General features: G+C 36.1%; 4 protein-coding genes across 5 annotated transcripts; 2 read left to right on the forward strand and 2 right to left on the reverse strand.

Annotated features, from left to right (window-relative positions):
* Positions 1-788: 788 nt before the first annotated feature.
* LOC113504915 (neuralized-like protein 2) lies at positions 789-2,767 on the reverse strand. Its single transcript, XM_026887432.1, has 2 exons — positions 1,830-2,767; positions 789-1,698 (listed from the first exon to the last, which is right to left on the reverse strand). Exons 1-2 carry the CDS (start codon positions 2,521-2,523, stop codon positions 1,589-1,591), a joined length of 804 nt encoding a protein of 267 aa, XP_026743233.1. The 5' UTR covers positions 2,524-2,767; the 3' UTR covers positions 789-1,588.
* A 489-nt stretch (positions 2,768-3,256) lies between these two features.
* Positions 3,257-17,144, forward strand: LOC113504874 (leukotriene A-4 hydrolase). Of its 2 annotated transcripts, none has more exons than XM_026887379.1 (13): positions 3,257-3,445; positions 5,329-5,433; positions 6,839-6,897; positions 7,206-7,318; positions 9,518-9,660; positions 11,623-11,734; positions 12,236-12,456; positions 12,904-13,102; positions 14,275-14,496; positions 15,126-15,270; positions 15,811-15,982; positions 16,375-16,596; positions 16,812-17,144. In XM_026887379.1, the coding sequence occupies exons 1-13, from the start codon at positions 3,438-3,440 to the stop codon at positions 17,053-17,055; spliced, it is 1,965 nt and encodes a 654-aa protein (XP_026743180.1). In that variant the 5' UTR covers positions 3,257-3,437; the 3' UTR covers positions 17,056-17,144. The 2 variants fall into 2 exon arrangements, with proteins under 2 accessions (XP_026743180.1, XP_026743170.1); XM_026887369.1 differs by lacking the exon at positions 15,126-15,270 and adding an exon at positions 15,301-15,448.
* Positions 17,145-17,553: 409 nt separating this feature from the next.
* Positions 17,554-18,745, forward strand: LOC113504948 (39S ribosomal protein L13, mitochondrial). The gene is made up of 3 exons (XM_026887471.1): positions 17,554-17,702; positions 17,794-18,072; positions 18,444-18,745. Exons 1-3 carry the CDS (start codon positions 17,679-17,681, stop codon positions 18,675-18,677), a joined length of 537 nt encoding a protein of 178 aa, XP_026743272.1. The 5' UTR covers positions 17,554-17,678; the 3' UTR covers positions 18,678-18,745.
* Positions 18,746-19,000: 255 nt separating this feature from the next.
* LOC113504958 lies at positions 19,001-20,714 on the reverse strand. Its single transcript, XM_026887481.1, has 2 exons — positions 20,639-20,714; positions 19,001-20,238 (listed from the first exon to the last, which is right to left on the reverse strand). The coding sequence occupies exon 2, from the start codon at positions 20,231-20,233 to the stop codon at positions 19,187-19,189; it is 1,047 nt and encodes a 348-aa protein (XP_026743282.1). The 5' UTR covers positions 20,234-20,238; positions 20,639-20,714; the 3' UTR covers positions 19,001-19,186.
* Between the last annotated feature and the right edge of the window lie 1,232 nt (positions 20,715-21,946).

The raw sequence follows: 21,946 nt of genomic DNA on the forward strand, positions 1-21,946 counted from the left end.
TTCGAAAATAATACTGAATAGTGCAATGCAAATTGATTCGGCGACGATCCCTGCCCGAAGAAGTCCAAAGGTACTCCCTATTTTTATAATAGGCCTTCACAAATAGCGGTTAAACTCGGGCAAAAACAGGATACACATATAGACCTAAATAAGAAATTAAATTAAAAATCAATTTGCATTAAGTATCAATATTTTTATTCTTATAATTATGTTCTTTTAAATATCAATTTGATAACATCATAAAGAGGTGTTTCTAGTAATAATTTACAAAACAATATCAGATGCAATGTTGGTAACATTTGGATATTATTCAATGATTTGTTCAGTTCAAATGTCCTTGGCTTTTAAATAAACACCAATCTTTGTTTCACATTAGGTACTTAATACATACAAAGTCAACTGAATCAAAATATTAGTTGAATCTCTTGATATTTACAAGGGGATGTTAAGTAAGTATGAAAAGTGAACTATATATTCTTGTTTTTTGTTGAAAGTTGAGAAAGTGGGGCCAAAGGAATTTACAATCTTGTATCTTGAGACCATTAATTTTAAAATTCATCTATCTTGATAAGTTTTAAATGAAAGAAAAAATGAAATCTACTAGATAACCTGTTAACATTATCATGTCACAAAAGCTCTGATGAAGTTTGTTTTTTAATTTGGCAACCACAAAAACTTCTGTATCTTGAACCATTGTTTACTGTGTGGAACTTGTTAAAATAAAAACATGATTCATACTCAAATATTTGCATTATTAGCTAAACTTAATTATAAAAAAAAAACAAAACTTTTGTCTCATACCTATCAGTTGCTTTTTATTCAATCTTTTAAAATAAATAATCACGACTCATTCCAATGGTGCAAATTATATTTGCACAAATTAATTTATTACAAATCACTGCTACATCTTTCAATGTCATACTTTTATCCTATCAAAATAAAATTCCATAATCAAATATTCTATCAAACACAATTTCTTGGGTGACACTTAACATATTAAAAATAAATTCTAAGAAATTCATAGTTTCCATTCAATGAATAGTCTTCAATCTGTGTTGTGTGTTAACTTATTTGATAACATAATTTACAGCATTGATGTATTAAGCCTCCTTTTCATATTCAATGATTTACAGCTAATAAGTAAAATTCTGTTTTAAACTGGAATACACATTGAATTAAGACCAAAAAAAATACACACCAGCAGTTCAAAGCATTATACAACAGATTGTCTTATTTTATAGATTTAAAAACAATAAAAGATATTCCAACCAGACTAGTTTTATTTCTATCTGTATCAATATACATGTTGTCATCAAACTACAGCTTTATACATAGGAACAAAGAAGAAATAATAGAGTAGGTTGAGGATCAATTTATATTTTTTTTTTTCATAAATCTATCTCCATTTTACTACTGCAGATAACAGTTCATAACTTTAATATCATATTTCATCTAATATGATACAAATATACAAAAATGTGAAGTGTTACAATATCACCCAATCATTGTTTCAAAGAACAGTTGTATAACAAACAGCCTTATTGTCATAACCTTTTTACATACATACTCATTGCTTTTAGCCAAAACTCTATGAAAGTAGAAAGTCTTTTAAGCACTTTGGCAGAGGTAATGACTTTATAGAGCCATTATTAACATATTGTAGAATTGCATCCCGGCAAACACTTTGTAGGGTTTTCACTGAAATACAATATAATTATGTAAACAACATTATCTATGGGGAATATAGCAGATAAATAATTTCAATATAGAAAGGTTAAGTAAACACAAAAAATCTGGGATTGATAAAAGATATACATTTTTTTACTCACCTCCATAGAGTTGAACAATTTTAACTTGTTTTGTTGTTCCATAGACATCTACTACAGCATGCAGTGGTCCTCTTGAGTATGGGATAGCCTTAGTGCAGGGACCCTGATCCTCACCATTTATTATAAAATGCATCTCAGCTAAATCTGGGTCATCCTTGTTTACTTTGGCACATGGTACAAACATAACACCTATGCGACTTCCAGCATCCATAGGTAGGATTCCTTGTGGTGTGCCATTTTGTGATAATAGTTGTGGTCTGAGCACCATTTTAGATACATAACCGCGAGGAGTCTTCACTACATGTCCATCTCCCAGCACGGATACGCGGGGCTCGCTCTCTCGCCGCCCGCTAACCACTTGATTTACCAGTTCCACAAGAACATTATTGTTCGATTTTGATATAGGAAATATCCACGACATACCGGTATTTGCAAGGTCAGGCAGTGCATATTGCGGAAGTCCTTTATCCCCGAATGCTTCAGTCTGAGGATCGAGCAATGTCAATCCTATTCGCATATGACCACTCCAACCCCGTTCGGTTTTTTCTATTTCCACCAAAAATATTTCACCAGGCAGCAGCGGCTTCTCGCTAAACGTTAAGCCATGAGCAAAACTTGCTCTTCTGTATGCTACTGTGTTATCTTCAAATAAAATAATATTGGAGCCGTGATAATGGTGAAATCTTGACAACATATTTACCACATTTGCACTTCGCAGATACAATTATATTAAACAATTTACACTATTTCACAATTTATTGTTTTACGTATGTCACTGTATTTCAGTTTAATGATAGAAGAGGTATAAATAAACAAGTCTGTTAAAAATGAACTAACAATAATATTCGTCTATTGATGTTCAATTTATTATTAAGGTAGAGACGGAACCTAGAACTTGATTTGCTTGACATCAATGACAGTGAATGACAGGAATAAAAATATGTCAAATGTTAAAAACATAGCTCTACGGCCTCTAACTCTATGATGAAGGATTTAAAAAAATCAATTCCTCGACATAATTACATCGTAAAATATAATGACTTCGCTTACTACCACACTTGTAATATGAGTTTAGAGAGTAGACTTTTACACGGTGTACTTAAATATTTATTCGTTTTCAATCGATTTACAAAAAAATGCACTGTATTCAACCAACTATAGCTGAATGAAACTGAATAGGAAATGAGGCGCTTCAAGTGCCAAAATAATACATGTCTAGATTCAAGCGGTCAAATCTCATCTTACGAAGTTGGGTTTGGTAAAGAAATCAGACGAATATGATACCTTACAGAGACGTAATGAGCTTAGTTTCCTTGTGTGTAAATACCCTAAGAAACCTATTTTACATTTCTGGCACTATTGCGTAAAACGGAGTGCTAGCGGTTTTGTACCACAATTCAATGACTAAATAAAAAAATCAAAATGTCATCTTTTCGGAAAGTAGTCACGCGGGTTTTTCAATTAAATTTACTAAATAGTGTTAGAAATAATACACAAAGATCATGTTCTATTCTATTAAAACAACCGGCATACCAACACAGCACCTTAAACTGGTCAAAATCATATAACTTTAGGAATAATTTCGATGCCGACATTTCGAAGAAATCCATGCACAGGTAAAGCGTTTTGTTTATGCGACGTTTGTTATTGTGTGATATCTATAATATTACCAGTTGTTTTAAACGCAATCCCTTGTTTTCTAACGAATGAATAGTTTAATACTAGCGTGAATAATTTACTCAATATTCTTAATACTTCATAGTGTTTATTACGTAATGAGAATATATTGATACTCATCTGTCGTATAAAAACTTTTTTTATTGATATTCCGAAAACGATGAAACTAAACGATAATTTGACACTAGCGATTGTGCCGCGTCAAGTAGGTGCAGTGGTGTAGGTTATTATAAACAGCCGACTTGTCTTTTGACTACAGTCTTAAAGTTTTTATAATCAAACTTGTTATTATTATAAGAAGTTTAAAGTTTTTAACTTCATTAGCCAGCCAGATCCGGTAAGTTCAGAAAACTTCAAGTTGAAACCTTTAATTTTCATTATCTTGTACAAAACAACTTACTGTCTAGTAGTTTCATAGATAACAGTCTTATTTGCATTATTAAAGTAAACCTTAGAATGTTATATTTTATATATGTTTATACTTACTATCTCAAATATTTCGAAACCTACTTTTATGTTATGACAATGTTTTTTTTTTAAATATTTTATCTATTTATATGTGTTCTTGTGGCATGACTGGACATATTATTCCCTATAACAACAACAGCAACTATACTTAACTTAAAGTAAATATACTTGGTACTTGTACATATAAATACTCTAATGAGTTTTGGGTACAGCCACCACAGAAATGTCTTTGTAATAGCTGTAGCTAAATTTATTTAGCTTGTTAACAATTAACATTATGCTTGTTTGGAATGTTAAAAATCACTGATCTTGTATCTAAAGATTAGGGAACTTACCACTAGGTTTTCAAGTAATTATCATAGATGTAGAAGAATGCCTTTCTCCTCTTTTATGCCAAGCAGTGTTTTGTTTTTTATTCCTCAACTGCAATATTAACATAACTCTGAAACTTGGTAAACTTAAACAGGTTGAATGAATAACACTAAATCTTTTCAAAAGACTAGAACCTCTTCTCCCAGAATTTTCTGTTTTCTTTCACCTTTGTTCAGAACTAAAGTAAAGAACAGGAAAATAATAAATTGTCTATCTAAATATAACTTAAAATAAAATTGATTTAATTTTTCCCATGCTGCACTTATATAAAGGTATTATAATACTTCAAAGCTTAATCATAATCAAAGCAGGATTAATGATAGCATTCTGATAAATATCTTGAATTATGTAAATACTATGCTCTTATGTAAAATAAAGTTTATTTTGATTAGCTATTCAATCAATATCAATTTTGACATAGTTATGGCAAGGTATTGCCATGGCAACAGCATTACTTATGTAAGATTGCAGTTTTATTTAAGCCCTTAAACTGCCTCTATTTTATTATTGTTCTTGGCCATTCTTGTTCCAGTAAAGGAAAGAGCCTCTTTGCTTCCTTAATTTCGGCATCATGTGAATTAAAAAAGTACTTGTATTCAGAACAAAGAAAGCCACTTTGAGTTTGATGTGATTTGGACACCATCCTTGTCATAAATTGGGCAAAAGGAAGCTAATGTTTACTAGAATGCCTGTTTGTTAGCTTTTCCTAAATATAAAGCTACCAAATATAAATTGGATGTATAATGTCATCATTTTTAAATGAGGGTATAAAATCTTGTCAATTACTAAAAATACAATTAAAAACACAAAATTCTTAAAAAGTTTAGTATTAAGTTTAGTAATACGTAAAAACATATCAAACACAAACTATTAGTTTAAACAGTTTTGATATAAGAACAACAATTTCCATCTTTCTCTGTTAGCCTTAACAAAATGTACACAACATGACATTCTACTTACTAGTATTTTTTTTAATTGATAGTTGTAAGAACTCTTTCCTCGTCCCCTCCTTGGGTGAAGGCCTCAAAAGAATACCATCTGGTTCTGCCCTGTGCCTCCTGCTTCCAGTCTTGATAGCCCAAAAAATGTTGGTACTTATGACTAATTATCTAACTTACTAGAATATTGATACCGTAGCGTAGATTATTTTATAGTCAATCAGTAATGGGTAGAACAGTATGTAGTCCAGGTCCAGGTATAATTAGCGTGATGTTTTTGATTCTTTAATGAAAGGACTGGGGTAAACCTACATTAGAAAGAGAAAAGTGGTAAGAAGAGAGGAAGGCCTTGCTCTGCTGTGGGACAACATAGATTTATATAATATTGTTATAAAAGGGGAAAATAGAAGAGTCATCATTAATATAAAGGAGTTAACATTTCGTTTGTCTGACATCATTCAATTACTTACAAATTTATGGCTGTATAAGCTTCCATTGCAAATTGCCATCGCAATGTAGGCCGTCTATATCGTACATTTCCAATATTTTCTTTAGTCTATAAAAAAAGCGTTTCAAGTTAAGATCGTGTTTGAGAACGGCAACTGATCCTGTTACCTTCTTTAACCCGGATATCTTTCTTTCGCACTGTTTACTCATAATTTGAATTAGAAATAAATACAGGCTTTCTAGACACCTTTTTAAGACAAACTGGCAAAAAACATCAAAACCTTCATGTCAATACATAGAAGACAATTATCGTTGACAATGTCATCAATAAATGTAATTGACATAGTTGTACAAGGTGTAATGAAGAATAGAATATATTATCAGTTTAATTGATTAAAAATGTCGGCTGAAAGGCAGCTCCATTCACTAAGCCTGATGAGTTACGACGAGACAGATTCGAGCTACGCTTGTAGTCAAAATTCGTATGTATTTCTGTTTTATTAGCTACGGGTCAAAATATTTAACCTATACTAGTATTGTAGATACCATTTCGAATCTCGCATCCGTAACCATCGTGCTTCGTGGAAGGAACTTCTAATTTGTAGGATCGAGTGGACATACCATCCATTACCTATTACATACCTTTGAAATAACCGATTTGTAGCCGAAATATACTATGTTGTTGAATGTTATATCTGGAGGCCTACCGCTACGTGTTAAAGTAATGATATTACAGTTGTGTTGTGACAACTGAAATGACGGAACTTTAAGCAGCTTTTGTTCACCCTCTGGCTCTAAACAAAGTTTATTTTTGACCTGTCGTATCTAATTTTAAAGGCCATTGATCTTTCTAGCCCCCTTGATAACAGCTGACACAATTGTTTGTAAACAAATCATGTCAAATGTCGTATTAAATAAATTTGCGTCATGTCCACTCGCTTTTGCAATCTGCCTAACTTTCTAATCTTTGAAATCTAGTTGTTTTGTCGAGAGCAAGATTCTGTATCAGTCGTGTAGCGACCTTAGTGCTGTGTTGACGTGTGTTTCGATAATGTCCGGTAGAATATCACTTGTGTTATCATGTTTCGTTTGTATTTTATGTTTTAGTCAAGTAAGAGCTATGGGTGCCTTGAGTCCTCTCGATCCGGCTTCCTATTCGCGCCCTGGTAAGTAATTCTATTTATTCAATCTTTCGTAGTGTTTAGCAGTAGAACTACCGTAATGATTGCCTGAGGCTTTAAAGTAATGAGCTTACATATTATGTCAAGCCAAGTGGAGAAAACGTTGACCCATAGATCTCTAATGTTTTACGTACACCTATTTGTGTCCAGCACTGGACTGCGATAAACTGACTTGATTGATTGATTGAAACAAAACACCAATTAACTTCTGAAGAGCAAGATATTCCTTTTGTTACTTAAGCGAAATCCTTTTTTGACTAATTAATTACTTATTTGATCTCCTCTTGTTACAGAAAAAGCTATAATAAAACATATATCGTTGGCTCTGACCGTTGACTTTGAGAAGCAAATATTATGCGGCTCTGCCACGCTGAACTTTGATGTCCTTCAGGATATTAATGATGTGGTAAGTTTTATTAAGTACAGTGGATGTAGAGCAACTAAGTAGCTGTTAGAAAAAATGTAATTGGAACGACTTCAAAGGTCCATCTTGAAACCAATCAAATAAGCATTATCCTGCTAATATTATAAACGCGAAAGTTTTGTTAAGTGTGGGTGTTTGTTACACTTCGACACAAAAACCACAACATATTTGGACGAAATTAAGTACACAGATAGTTTTTAACAAGGATTAACATAGGATAGTTTTTATTCAGATGTTATGTTCGCGGGGATCATTTTCGATTTGCAGGAACAGCTTGTATGACTAAAAACAAAACTTTAACGAAATTTGATTGAAATGTTCACTCGGAATAATTATAATGCGAGATCGGACAAGTACTCATATTGTCCTCTTATCACTATAACTCAGAAAATTATCCAAATACATATTTGTAAATATGATTATCTTAAGAGATGTGGATAAAAATGATAATATAGAAGTTTTATCAACAGCATCACTCAAATATAGATACATCAATCAATAGAGACATCACTATTATTACTTGACACGCATTTATCTGACGACTTAAGTATTTCAAGAGCAGGATATTATTTACTTAACTGATTATGTTATGCAGATATCATCCGATACTATTACCGCGTTTACTATTATAAAATACTAACTCCCAAAATCCCTGGCTAGTTTGAGTTAGTATCCCTAGGCCATTTAACCCTCGATCTTTTCATTATATTAATCGGAGTATGCTGTTGCCTATATTTCAATTGCCTTCTAGATATATGGACGTTATAGAGTATAACTCTGGCTGTTTTTGACAGTATAAAACCGTAATATTGACCAAATTTAACGAGCAACACGTTGTACATTCGATTAAAATCGAATTTAGGCTCAAGTTTTCCTGTAAAGACTGAGCTAAAAACGGAGTTAGTATATATTTTTTTCTGGTAAAATGTCTCTTGGACACCAGCTCCCCCGGGGCAAGAAACCAGTCGTAACAGACTCTTAGTTAACCATAGCTGTCGTCGTCAACCGCATTTTGCATGGTGCATGGCGGTACAATTTTTAATGCGGGACAGAATACCTAACACTAAAATATTTTTCATTATCAAACAAGTAATACTTGAGATAAACTCGTTCCAACAAACAATACATAAATTATATTAATATCCATAAAAATCAATATACACTTGATTGCCTGTATGTATAATACGTATGTTCAAGTTAAACACATTATGATTATTTACGGGCTGTTTAACTAAAATAACTGTGTTTTATTCGTCCATAAACTGATAACATAGTTTTGTATCAGTGAACAGTGATCAAGCAAGCAGGGACGGATTTGATACGTTAACTGCCTTCGGGCAACAAAAGAATAACATCAGGACCCCCTTACAGTGAAGCATGAGAAATTAAATTAAATATAGTAACGGAATGATGGAGTCTTTTTGTGTTTTTACACGGGTGAGATTAAAGAAGTTACGACTAATACGAAAAAAGAATACCAAATTTTGCCGCCCCTTAAGTATTAACTACCCTTTCGGGGCTTATTTGGTCTAAAGGGAAATCCGCCCTGATTGTGATGTGTGACGTTTGCATATTTGGAAAACTCTCAAAAGCTAGGTTTGGCTAGGACAATCCTTTCAGGTTAAGTTAATTTTTTCAAAGTACCTCCAAAGGGAAAAAAGGCTCCCCTTTAAAATCACTTCGTTGTCGTTTGACCGTCAAGACCGTTAAGACCTTGTATCATCATCATCGGCCTAGCCTTTTCCCAACTATGTTGGGGTCGGCTACCAGTCCAACCGGTTCCAGCTAAGTACCAGTGTTTTACAAGGAGCGACTGCCAATCTGACCTCCTCAACCCAGTTACCAGGGCAACACGATACCCCTTGGTGAGACTCGGTTGTCAGACTTTTTCAATCTTCTGACTACACTGACTACAGGTGTAACGACTGTCAAAGATGTAGGAATAACAGCCGGGACCCACAATTTAACGTGCCTTCCGAAACACGGAGGAACTCGATATGACAAAGATGGTCACACATCTACGGACCAACCGCTTCAAGCATAGCTTAACCTGTGATCGAATCACTTATGCGGTTATAGCTTAGCTACGAGCTCCTCTAAAGACCTTATAATATAAGTTAAATTTCCCCATCGTGTACAGAAACGAGTCGAACAAAGTTCTGACATTCATTATTTTTTCAGATACTGGATGTTAGTAATCTTACCATTGAGTCCGTTGAGGCCGAGGACGGCTCTCAACTACAGTACAAAGTCGGGGATCACGTCCCGAACTTTGGTTCGAAGCTGACCGTGCTACTACCTAAGAAACTAGACAGCGGTGAAAAGTAAGTAGAACTAGATCTGCAAAACTCAGTCGAAGACCTGAACTTGTAGGAAAATCATATCGGGGATTTTCCCATTATAAGAAAGAAACATTCATTCGGGATGTTCGGGATGGATCCCCCTTAAGTCTTTATATCAATAAGTTTGGATTCGATCCTAAGATCTTTACATCAATGTATGTGATGCATAGTTATAAGAAAGTTATACCGTATAGTTGTGTGGACTGACACAAAATGCTGTAATGTTAATAAAATAAAAACAAACACAGATAGATAAACTACGGTCATTAATCATCCAGAGTAGTAAAAACATAATTTTGAAGTGAAGTAATTCCAAGTGAATCCCCGATATCAAAACACATTAAACATGACAACGCTCATAACTGTTTTCTATCAATTTGTAATTTAATACAGTGTGGTTACCATGACATACATTTATGAGTTCTAAATTATATCACGTATTGTGCAAAAAGGATGTAGGTAAGGCCGAACGTAGGTCGGCAGTTACGATTCGTGTCAAGACATAGATGCTGCTTCTTGCCATAGAGTAGTCTTAATTAAAAAGTGATGGGACTTCCATCACCTTGTGATAAATGTCGCATTTGTATAATTCTGTTCAGTTGTATATTTACAAGTAATTACAAGCTACGAGTAGCTTCCAACAAAACTCTGGAAAGTGGAACTCCAAATTAAACTTTGGGGTAATTCATTTTTTTTTGTATTTTCTTTTTCTTAACTTTTCTTTTGTCATTAAGATGCATGTCATAGAGTTTACTGAGTTTTTAGGTAGGTTATTGGAAACACCACAAATAATCATGTTGATAATCACACTCTTTCTGTACCTCATTCCTTGTCTGACGCGCGTCAAAAAAGCCCGACTATCACGAGAGTTCCAGAAACTAGTCCTTAAGTAACTTATTTCTTTTTCTTTGGAAAGAAAAGATGCATACTCAAGCCCAAGGAAGAGAGGAGACTCGTGTGACCTTTTCCAAAAGATTTGCGATAAGTTCGGGTCTGCGGAGAAGGAAGTGGCGATGTCGTTTACCGGATTTTCGTATCAACTGGGGACGGATCCCATAGCCTCTGAAGATGTGACGTACTCTAGTGCTTCGCAGACCAGTGATGAAAATTTTGACCCCTGTTGTAGTCAAGTCACGATCGCGGATTATGGAGGAGATAGGTTAGCGACGAGTTTAAGAGTAGAAACAGATTTCTGCGCCACAATATGAGGGATAGGAAACAACAGTGGACATGCGTACAGCGTGCTGCAAGCTTGGTATAATTTGTCAAGTTGGTCAGAAATGCTCGGGTGTCTAATACCAGTGACGGTCCTGAAACGCGTTGCAAAATACCAAAAGTTGACTGTTGGTTAAATCGAAAATCGCAAACATCTTTTTGTCTTCCTTCTAATTGTGACGTTGAAGTCTTCGTTAGCTTAGTCCAGAGTTAACTAATATCATTATTTAGTGAACATGCGCGGTCAGACAAGGGAGGTCGTTTAAAGAATACGAAATTTAAAAAGAACCCCTCTATACGTGACTTTACAGAACTAGCAGATATAGTGATATTAAATAAACCTCTTTGGAACTGACATACTCCTGACATACAGGATCTACCTAGTTTGGGAGTCAGAGGCTTCATTTACTTTGTGAAACTTTATATGTCAATAAAGAATTATTATAACTATAGGAATCATTGGGGGTTTAAGGTCTTCACTGTTGTTAGGGACGATCATGACCTGTGTTTAAAAATAAAAATTGCCATCTCTCTTCTTTGACGCGCTAAGGAGACTGTAGAAAACACTTTTTTCTCACTTAGAAGTACTTATTTCATTTAGAAGTACTTATTTCATTTATCAATGTAAATCAATAGCGCATTTTTAAATTAATAAATAGTGTTTAGAGCTATAAACATGGTATCTGTTATAAAAAATGAAGTTATTTATGTATATTTATTTCTCCACAGGTTAAAAATTAAGATCAAATACTCTACGGATCCTACAGCATCCGCGTTACAATGGCTGGAAGCCGAACAGACGTCAGGCAAAAAACACCCATACCTCTTCAGTCAATGTCAGGTAATATAAGCTCGAAATTATTTCACAATGAATACTCATATAAGGTGTACCGTGTAAGTCTCTGAATAAGGTACTATTATAGAAATTTTTGAGCCATTTGAACTTAAAGCCCTAAAGTTTTTGGTGTTTAGCTAATACGGAATGTCGGAACAATTCTACTTATGGTAGATCTGCAATTTCTGCAAGTTTGATAATATCGCTATATTCCTTCTTTTTTCTTTTTGCGGAAAGCAATTGCAATCTCAAGCAGACGTATTATAAGTATGACGAATAAATCACTTACTTTTAAATGCTACTCAATCATCTTTAAGGCGTATCAAATTATTTTTATTTCGATACGCCCGGGTCTAAATACTACTATTTCCTAGTGATACTGATAAGTGGAAGAGGTTGTGGTTATTACATTGATTTGTATTGTTTAACATTGAATATAAAGTAAAATAAATATTATTTATTCTTCAAAAGTATGACGCATTCTTAAAAAATCACTTCCCCTTTCAGCCTATCCACGCTCGATCCATCCTACCGTGTCAAGACTCACCGGCTGTGAAGTTCACTTACGACGCCGAGATCACAGCTCCTGAGGAGTTCACCGTCCTCATGAGCGCGTTACGAGGCGAGGTCAAGAGTAACAAGACCACCTTCAGACAGCCCATGCCACTACCCTCCTATCTCGTGGCTCTCGCTGTGGGAGTTCTAGAGTCAAGGCAGTTGGGACCAAGGTAAGGCATCCTGAAAGGACTTTACAGAAATGCTTAGGAAGATTTTTGGTGTACCTAAATTCATTATTAAATGATGGAAAGATTTACTCACGCGTATTTATCAGGACTTTGCCGAGTGATAATTGCCGAGTTGCGGCGAGTTGAGGATTGCCCGACTATTTTATTCTATGTCTTATTATAATGTAGTCTTATTATAATGCAAGGCTCTTGCCGAGCAGAAGCGAAACGGACCGGTCCTGCCTTTAAAATGTCATTTCGCAACAGGAAATCTCATAGCCAAACCAATGGTACACTGGTTGTATTAAAAGAGGCTTATTGATAATTGATATTAAAACTTGGCAGTTGACAAGTAACATTCGTCAACAAATATTTCTGTTTTTAGTGTTTCTTGGACAGGAGTGCGTGCCAATGACCTCAGTTTTTATCATTTTATTTCCCCTCTTTCAGGTCATTAGTATGGTCAGAGAAAGAAGAGATCGAGCGCAGTGCGTGGGAGTTTGCGGAGACTGAGAAGTACCTCCAGGCGGCGGAGAAGCTGTGCGGCCCCTACGAGTGGCGCCAGTACGACCTGCTGGTGTTGCCGCCCTCCTTCCCCTACGGCGGCATGGAGAACCCCTGCCTCACCTTCGTCACGCCCACACTCTTGGTAAGATATTACGGTACTATAGGGCTTTTGACAAAAAAACAAACTTTAGTCCGTCAGACAAATACAGTGAAATAAAATCTCGTGTGAAGTCATTTACTAATACGCTTTTTACTAGCAAGTGGTGTTATCAGCCCCTACTACATTCATACATTTCGCCATTTAAATTATTTTTAATTTTTCCTACTTTTCAATGATGTGGCAAAATGAAAAATACGTATTACTTTTTATAAACCCGTCTGACGGACTACTTAGGTTTTTTTACTCATATGAAACTCATAATAGTCACTACGATAAAACTCACTGTTACGTGCATCAATTCTGTTACTGACATCACTGTTAAGTGGCAAGTTAAAGAGACATTTAATATTATCACTAAGAAGAGTGATCTTAATAATGCATCTGATATCTGCTCAGCAGTTCAATTTATTTTGTGATTAACACAATGAATGGGTCATTAACTTGGCGATAGGTTTGTTGATTGACAATGCCACGGTGCTATTGGTATTGTGTTCAGTCAGGCGTGTTCAACCTTTTTACCTCATATAAGGCTGTTTATAATGCCTATAAAGGTGGCTTATGAACTAGAGAAACAGAAACTTAGTGTAAAGTGTTATACTATGTGTTTACGTCATTTTTTACTTAGCTTCTAGAAGGGTATACAATTAGTTATTAGCTCAGTCGCAATACACACCTCGCAAGTGAACCCCGTGTTTTATTTCTCTAAATTCGCAATTAGTGCAATCAATTCAAAATCCAACCTTAACTCCACAACACTATGCAAGAAGTTATAATTTAAGTTGTCAAGAAATTATTGATTAAATTTCGACAAGCTTTTAAGCAGCTTCTATGACATGAATAGAAAAAAGATTATTTTTGGAGACATTATTCCAACAATGCGACCTTTCCTCAAACCTTTGACTGCACGGATAGCCAAGTGATTGAGGTCACAACGCCAAACCTACTGTGCGTATCGAATTGCGGATTCGAGCCCGTGTAGGACAACTGTGGTGTCTTTGTGCACGCGATTTGCGTGTTTGTGAAACCCACGTGACACAGGGATTAAATTCCATAATGAGGGAGTCGTTTAAGAAAAAAAACCGGATATTATTAAATAATTTCAATTAAAAAAAAACAATCAAAATCTAAGCTAAAGTCTGTTTTATCAATTGCAGGCAGGCGACAGGAGTCAAGCTGAGGTCATAGTTCACGAGATAATGCACAGTTGGACGGGCAACCTGGTCACCAACAGGAACTTCGAGCACTTCTGGCTGAACGAGGGATTCACAGTGTTCCTGGAGAGGAAGGTGGCTGCGTCGCTTATCAATGACAGCTCTGAGGCTAAGAAGAGCCGCGACTTCCACAGTCTGTTGGGACTGCAGGAGTTGAATGAAGCGGTATGTAGTATTTTATTTGCTGATGATAGGGCTATATACTTGTATAGCATGTTGTAAATATGGTGACTAGTCCATTTCGTTAGGCTTTTAACTATAGGTAAACAATTCACATGTGACTTTATAATGTTGCTATTACAAAAATAAAATGGTAAATAACAAAAACAGGGTATTTGACCAAAAATATTGAATTAGTCTTGTCAGATGAATTAGTAAAAAGTTATAGATACATATGAACATTAAAAATATAAATCGCATCTAAAATGGTTTAATAAAGGATAATATTACTTATCGATGTAAGTGACGCCTCCCGGGATTTTAACGTACTGTAACTTCGTGTTAGTTTTGGAAATCTATCTGACAGGCTAATTCGACTGTTTTGTCAAATACAGTGTTACATAGTGATAACATGTATACATACTTAATGTAGATTTTCAATGCATTAATATCCTTGAACATCCTGCAAAGTAGAAATGTAAATAAAATTTTACAAAAATGTAGAAGCTAGTTCCTCATCTACCAATATATCATCTGGGTGGATCTCCTATCACTTTGACTTGCGATTATAAACTTTATTACCAATTGAACAAGATCAATTTTCCAATAAATTAAACTGGTGATTAATTCAACAGATCGAAGTGTTTGGTGCGTCTAACCCCCTCACCAACTTAGTGTGCGACTTAAAAGGCATCCACCCAGACGATTCGTTTTCTCGAGTCCCCTACGAAAAGGGGAGCCTGTTCCTCCGGTACATAGAGGACCTGGTAGGAGGGCCCGGTGAGTACTGACCCTTAGATGTTGTTCTAGATCAATGATAACTTGGGGCCGACCAACCCGTTGACGAAACTAGTCCTTAATCTGACCAATGTGCACCCTGACGACTCGTTCTCGACAGTTCCTTATGAGAAGGGATCCCTGTTTCTGAGGTATTTGGAAGATGTACTCGGGGGACCTCGTAAGTACTTTGTTTTCTTTTTGTTTTAAGTTTTAGACATTAAAATACGCCTGAATTGAAAGGCAGTATAAGCTGGCGAAAGTTCCACCCAGACCAAAGGGTTGAGTTATTGCTTTCCTTTTTTATGACAAATTCTGTGCTCAGCAATTTTTCAGCTTTTCAAGTTTTTCAAGTAATAATAAATATTTAAATCAACATAAAAAACCTAGATACCAAATATTGGAACCTGTAATACCCAGCTTACAGAGCCAACTAGCGTGGTTATCAATCTTCAAACTTACCAGAACTTAACCTAAACCCAGCACTGAGACATGTATATCCATAAAGTGGTAATAACATAAAGTTTCTCATTTCTCCAACAGCGGTATTCGATGGCTTCATCCGCTCTTACCTGTCGAACTTCAGCAAGCAGTCCATCGACACTGACCAGTTCAAATCGTACCTCCTGGACTACTTCAAGGACACGGACAAGCTGAACAGCGTCGACTGGGAGACCTGGCTGCACAAGAGCGGTATGCCGCCCATCATTCCCAAGTTAGTTTATATAGAAAAGCTCTATTTTATGTTTATGTACACGTCATTTTTTCGTCGTTATAAGGCTATGCATAGACGCTGATGTACCGTTGATACAGTCTAGTTTCACGTTCCTTGTTGCTGACAGACAGCTGCTCATACTCCATTAAGTAGCCAGTATTGTCATCTAAGGGACTAAGAATGGCTGAAAATCTACGCTGTTTTTGATCGTGCTCGTCCGGGTACGGCATCAGTTGAGCCACCTACTATTTTTAGGTCTACCTTCCATTTAATTTACCCGTTAAGTTTTCTTTTCGTGATTATGTCATTTTAGTAACAATAAATGACTTACAATTTATTATACCTTTAACATGATAAAATGTACACATTTTCACCACTTTTTTTTACTTTAGCTACGACACATCGATGACGAAAGTAATAACGGCGCTACTGGTCAAGATCGCAGACCCCAGTCACAACATATCGCACCAGGACGTCGCGTCGTTCACGCCGCACCAGATGATACACTTGCTTCAGCAGCTGGTAGATAAGGAACCGCTACCCATTGATAAACTGCAGAAGATTGGACAGGAGTACAAAGTCAACGAGAACACTAATACGGAGATTAAATACAGGTATATCACTGAATAAAACTTAGATCAGTTAAGCTAGGTGTAAGAATTTTGCGGTTTGTATAAATCATAATAAATAATTATAATCAACAACAGGCCTCGTACACAAACAAAAGGTGTCGACCTATTTGCTTTACTATTTGTCACTTAGCGATCTATTTATCCTCCTCTATATTTCACCATTTATTGTTATTAACAAAGAATCCTCTTTGTTACAGATGGCTAAGAATGTGCATAAGAAGCAAAGACTCGAGCAAATTGAAGGACGTATTTGACTTCGTCAACGGCCAGGGACGAATGAAGTATGTGCGTCCCATTTACAGGGACCTCTATGCTTGGCAGGAAGTCAGGAACCAGGCCATAGACAACTTCTTGAAGAATGAAAAGTACATGATGCACGTGTCTGCTTACACTCTGAGGAAGGACCTGCATCTCGCTGAGAAGACTAAAGCTACAGAGTAGAATTTTATACGAGTTTATATTGTAAGATAGTGTATCTATAATTTTATGCCATAATATTGAGTTGAATAAAATTATTTTATGATGTTTTATTTTAGTTTTTTTTTATTGTTATCATTATAGCCATTGAGGTGATTGGGCCACATTGGGCTTCAACTGAATTACAATGTAACCAGACTGAGGAAATGAACTTGGGGTATGGTTTGGTTGGGCAGTTAATTCTAGAAAACCTGGCTAAGTACTTGACTTAAGTAAGGTAAGGCCACAAGTCTCGTGACACCCTACGCCTTTCGTATCTATTAACGCTAATAGAACGAACCTAGGTATACACTTAAAGTGTCTTAATCCTTTGAAATTTAGACTATCACATATATTTATTTAAACAGGCTTTCGGTCACTAAACAGCAAGGACTCAATCTGTTGAGATTATATCTTGATATTTTTAACTAAACCTTTTTATATACCAAACACGACAATTTCCGAACGATTTTCTATCTGTCATAACTCAGCTGTCAAGGAGTTAGATAACCTCAAATTTATTTTCGATAAGTTGTTTGGAATTGTTATTAAATTTAGTCAATTTAAGATAGAATTCGGATTCCTTGTGTATTATAAACATTAAAAGGATGTCTGCAGCCAAAAGAGTGCAGGTACTTAATTATATTAATTAGCTAAGATTATTTCGTGAAAGTTTAATTTTATCCTACTTCAAAATAACCTAACGAAACATAACATTTTCAGCAATGGGCCACTTTTGCTCGTACTTGGCACATATTCGACTGCAAATGGCAAGATCCCTATGATTCCGCTAACGTTATAAAGAAGTATCTGATGGGTTTACACAAACCCATTTATCACCCAATGAACGACTCTGGCGATGTAGTTGTATGTATAAACAGCAAGGAAATAGCTTTAAGAGGTGATGAGTGGAGGAAACGAGCCTATTTCCACCACACCGGGTACCCTGGCGGTGCTTCTTGGACTTTGGCGTGGGAACTTCACAATAAAGACCCTACCTTGGTAAGAATTACTTATTTAACGCCTTTCACATAAGTAAAGGCAAATATGTTTTTCACAACATTCAGTAAACATACATACAAACATAAAGCTAGAGAATATCAGGTACATGATTGTAGTCAACCAGGATATGTTTCATTTTTGACAACTTACTGCTTGACTGCTTGATAAGTCTTCCTGCTGTTCAGATTGTTGAATACCTATGAGCGATAGTAAAAAATGAAGTGTACATAAACAGCTTCATAAAAACAGTATCAGCTAAGCATACCTTACAAAAAGTTTATATTTATTATGACATAATAACATGCTAAAAAACCATCTTATTTTCACTAACCTCTAATTCACAAGACTATTTACCTACATTATACTTTCAGATCATAAAAAAAGCTGTCTACAGATCAATGAAAGGCAACCTTCAGAGGCGTCACACGATGCAAAGATTATTTATATATCCTGGAGAAGAAGTGCCTCATGATGTGATGCAGAATGTCACAAATCAGATAAGACAGCTGCGATTTGTACCAACAAGGCTTGACCATATACCTGAAGAGGTCACCAAGACTTACCCCAAAGTCATGGACTTCCCAGAAGATTATGTACTGAAATGAACTACCTTAGACCATGTTAATATATTAAGTAGATAAGTTTAGATTGATAATAAATTAATGAGGATTGATCACCGTATTTTCCTTTAAGTAGATTAAGATTTTTGTTATGAACTTGTTATCAAATTCGTGTGGGGAATTCATAATTATTTCAGAGTTAAGAATGTTGGAAAACACAAAAAAGGAGTTTTTAGAAAAAGCTTGCTTTAAGAAGCTTTTATTAAGCTTAATTAAAAATGATTACAAACTTTTTGCTTATGGTCATATAAACCTAACAAGTTAAAGCTTACAAATGAGACATGAACTTAAATTCAAAACATCAATGATATATTTTTATTTGTTTATTTGTCTTAATTTAGTAGGTGTGTGGCAGGTTGGATAGTTTTAAAGGTTTGTAAACATAATTGTTATGAAGAACATTGTGCAAATATTGCCTTAAACTCAGTCATTAATGTTCCTGCAAATAAAAAGTTAAAATTTTATTTTATATTTATTTTGAAAAGATTTAGTTCTTAACGTAGCATGGGGTTGTCATACAGTTTGCCGGGGTAGTTGAGGGGAGCGTCTACTACACGGACGGAGTCGGCGAGGGGCTCGGCGACGGGAGCAGATTCAACGTTCTCAGCGAAGTCGGCGACCTTGACGGCGTCAGCGGCGATCTCTTCAGCGCGGACGGCGGGTTCTTCGACGTCGATGTTCTCAGCCACTTCAACGAAGTGCACCTGGGATCCGAGCTCTGCAGCAAAAGCGGAAGCTTCCTCAGCGACAGCCTGGTCTTCGGCAGCGATGTCAACGACCTTGACGGCGTCAGCGGGGATCTCCTCAGCGAAAGAGGCAACTTCCGCGTTGTCAATGTTCTCAGCAACCTCAACGAAGTTTACAGCAGAGCCGTCAACCTCCTCAGCGACTGGGGCAACCTCAATGTTCTCAGCAACCTCGACAAAGTTGACAGCGGAGCCATCTACCTCAGTCTCGGCACGGGCAACCTCAGCGTTGTCAATGTTCTCAGCAACCTCAACGAAGTGAACAGCAGAACCGTCGACTTCCTCAGCGAGAGGAGCTACCTCAGCGTACTCAATGTTCTCTGCAACATCAACGAAGTTAACAGCGGAGCCGTCAGCCTCCTCGGCACGGGTAACTTCAGCGTTGTCAATGTTCTCGGCAACCTCGACGAAGTGAACGGCGGTACCATCAACTTCCTCAGCAAGGGGGGCGGCATCTTCAGAAACGTCAAGGCCTTCAGCGACTTCAACGACGTTTACGCCGAAAGCGGGGAATTCCTCCTCAACTTGAGAAGCCAAGGCGATAGGCTCGTATTCAATGTTTTCAGCGACCTCTACGAAGATGACGGATTCAGGGTTGACTTCATTTAGTTTCAGAGCTTGGACGATTTCGACGGGGACGAATAGCGGTGAGATGTCGATGGGTTCAGGGATGGCTGCGAATTCAGCAGTCTCGTAGGCGGGTTGGGCGGGCTCCGGCAAGACGTAGGGCTCGGGCACGGCTACTGGCGAGGCCAGCGCCACAGACAACAGGGCGAGTGCGGCAATAACTTTCATATTTGCTGAAATTTACAAACAATACATCAAATACGGTCATTTAAATCACAATTGCGAAATAATGACTTATCATATCGTAAATGCTCTCTACCTAGGCCGTCTTATCTTTTAGTGAATCAGGGCAAGTTTCACAATGACATGATTTAAACAATGGATTTAACTAATAGGTTTAGGTACTTTGATAGCACTAAGTTATGTAATTGTATAGGCTCTTAATTAATAATCCACTCAGGCAAGGAGATCTGCGATAAACTGATACCTAAATGCCCAGCAAAACAAAACTACACATTTATGAAAACAAGTTAAACACTGATTGTATATTTATAAGAGAAAAATAACGAGATATAATTGGGCCTATTAATTATTTCGCACTATTTAGAACAAGTAACACCTCACTGCACTTACCTGTTCGTATTATTGTCCAACAAATAAACAATAGCCAAACAGCTCCAACAACTTTATATATCTTTCTTGGTGTTATCCACAATCTTTAGATAATATTTATCAGATGGATTTGATTTGTCCACGTTTTTGACGATTTAATTAAATATGTCGTGACTGAGCCACGCATTGATTTGTAAAAACAGTAATTAGTTACAAAAACAATTGTATCAGTCACTGCATTTATTATATTATTGGATCAAATAATTCGGTTCTTCCTTATATTTTTGGACTACTGTCTACTATAAAGCTTCCGTTGAACCTAAAAGCTATCGGGTCAAACTATTACCGATTTTCCAGATCTTCGTAATAAGGTTGAAAGTTTAGGTACCTCTTGACTCTGCCAAATTCTGTCGACTGCATATCGATTCAATACCTAGGTTAAGAGCCTCAAAATATACAACATGCCAAATGCCAAATTCTGTCGACTGCATATCGATTCAATACCTAGGTAAAAAGCCTCAAAATATACAACATAAAATCAGTTTAGTAGATCCAGAGACAAACCTATCTCGTTATAACATTAGCTCCGGTTCAGCTAGCACGTTCTTTGTTTACTTCTGCGTAGCTTTTATTTACCCCAGGTAAGTTTGGATCAGTTCCTTCCTCCTTCAGCTGTAATTACCCCATTGGCTTACCGTATTTTAGATACGTAGAGCAATTGATTTCTCTAATAGTAGGTATGTAGTTTTTCCCTTATTGCAACTTTAGACTAGTTAAACTTACTCTGCCGTTCTGTTGGTCTGAGGGTCTACCACTTCCTAAAGTAAATTTATTAGAAGCGTGACGGCAATACACGGCGCATATATCTGATCTCTCTTCTACACCCTCAACAATATAACCTATTTTAAGACGTATCGATAGGCCCCTGAACTTATTGTTATTTACGGAGTAATTAATGAAATTGGAATATTCTGTTGGTACACAGCTTGATTCTTCATTACTGCTTAATTTATAGCAATATAATACAAATAGGTAACTAGATATTCTCACGGATATTTTAGCACGTTAGTTTCCTGTTTGTGGGTAAACAGCTAATTTAAAGATAGGTATAAATTCTGCTGACTCTGACGATAACATACTATATTTTTAAAATAATTATCCTTAAGAAAGATATTTGTTGCATATTCTTGTTTGCTGGACTCGTATGAGGAATTTTTTCTTTTCCATCAATGACTTTAATAAGAAATTATGGCTAAAATCGTAGCTAAATTATCTACTAAGATGACGTGACTATATTTCTAAAAAGTGTTTGTGACATACTTCCTAAAT

This window comes from Trichoplusia ni, chromosome 2, assembly GCF_003590095.1.
Source record: "Trichoplusia ni isolate ovarian cell line Hi5 chromosome 2, tn1, whole genome shotgun sequence".
In the NCBI taxonomy this organism is placed as follows: domain Eukaryota; kingdom Metazoa; phylum Arthropoda; class Insecta; order Lepidoptera; family Noctuidae; genus Trichoplusia; species Trichoplusia ni.

Coding starts and splice junctions, on each gene's coding strand:
- LOC113504874 (XM_026887369.1), top strand. Junction 7,319..9,517: donor TTCAGGATATTAATGATGTG/GTAAGTTTTATT, acceptor TTATTTTTTCAG/ATACTGGATGTTAGTAATCT. Junction 11,735..12,235: donor ACCTCTTCAGTCAATGTCAG/GTAATATAAGCT, acceptor TTCCCCTTTCAG/CCTATCCACGCTCGATCCAT.
- LOC113504958 (XM_026887481.1), bottom strand. CDS start 20,233: ATGAAAGTTATTGCCGCACTCGCCCTGTTGTCTGTGGCGCTGGCCTCG.
- LOC113504948 (XM_026887471.1), top strand. CDS start 17,679: ATGTCTGCAGCCAAAAGAGTGCAG. Junction 17,703..17,793: donor CTGCAGCCAAAAGAGTGCAG/GTACTTAATTAT, acceptor TAACATTTTCAG/CAATGGGCCACTTTTGCTCG. Junction 18,073..18,443: donor ACAATAAAGACCCTACCTTG/GTAAGAATTACT, acceptor TTATACTTTCAG/ATCATAAAAAAAGCTGTCTA.
- LOC113504915 (XM_026887432.1), bottom strand. CDS start 2,523: ATGTTGTCAAGATTTCACCATTATCACGGCTCCAATATTATTTTATTT. Junction 1,699..1,829: donor AATTGTTCAACTCTATGGAG/GTGAGTAAAAAA, acceptor ATTGTATTTCAG/TGAAAACCCTACAAAGTGTT.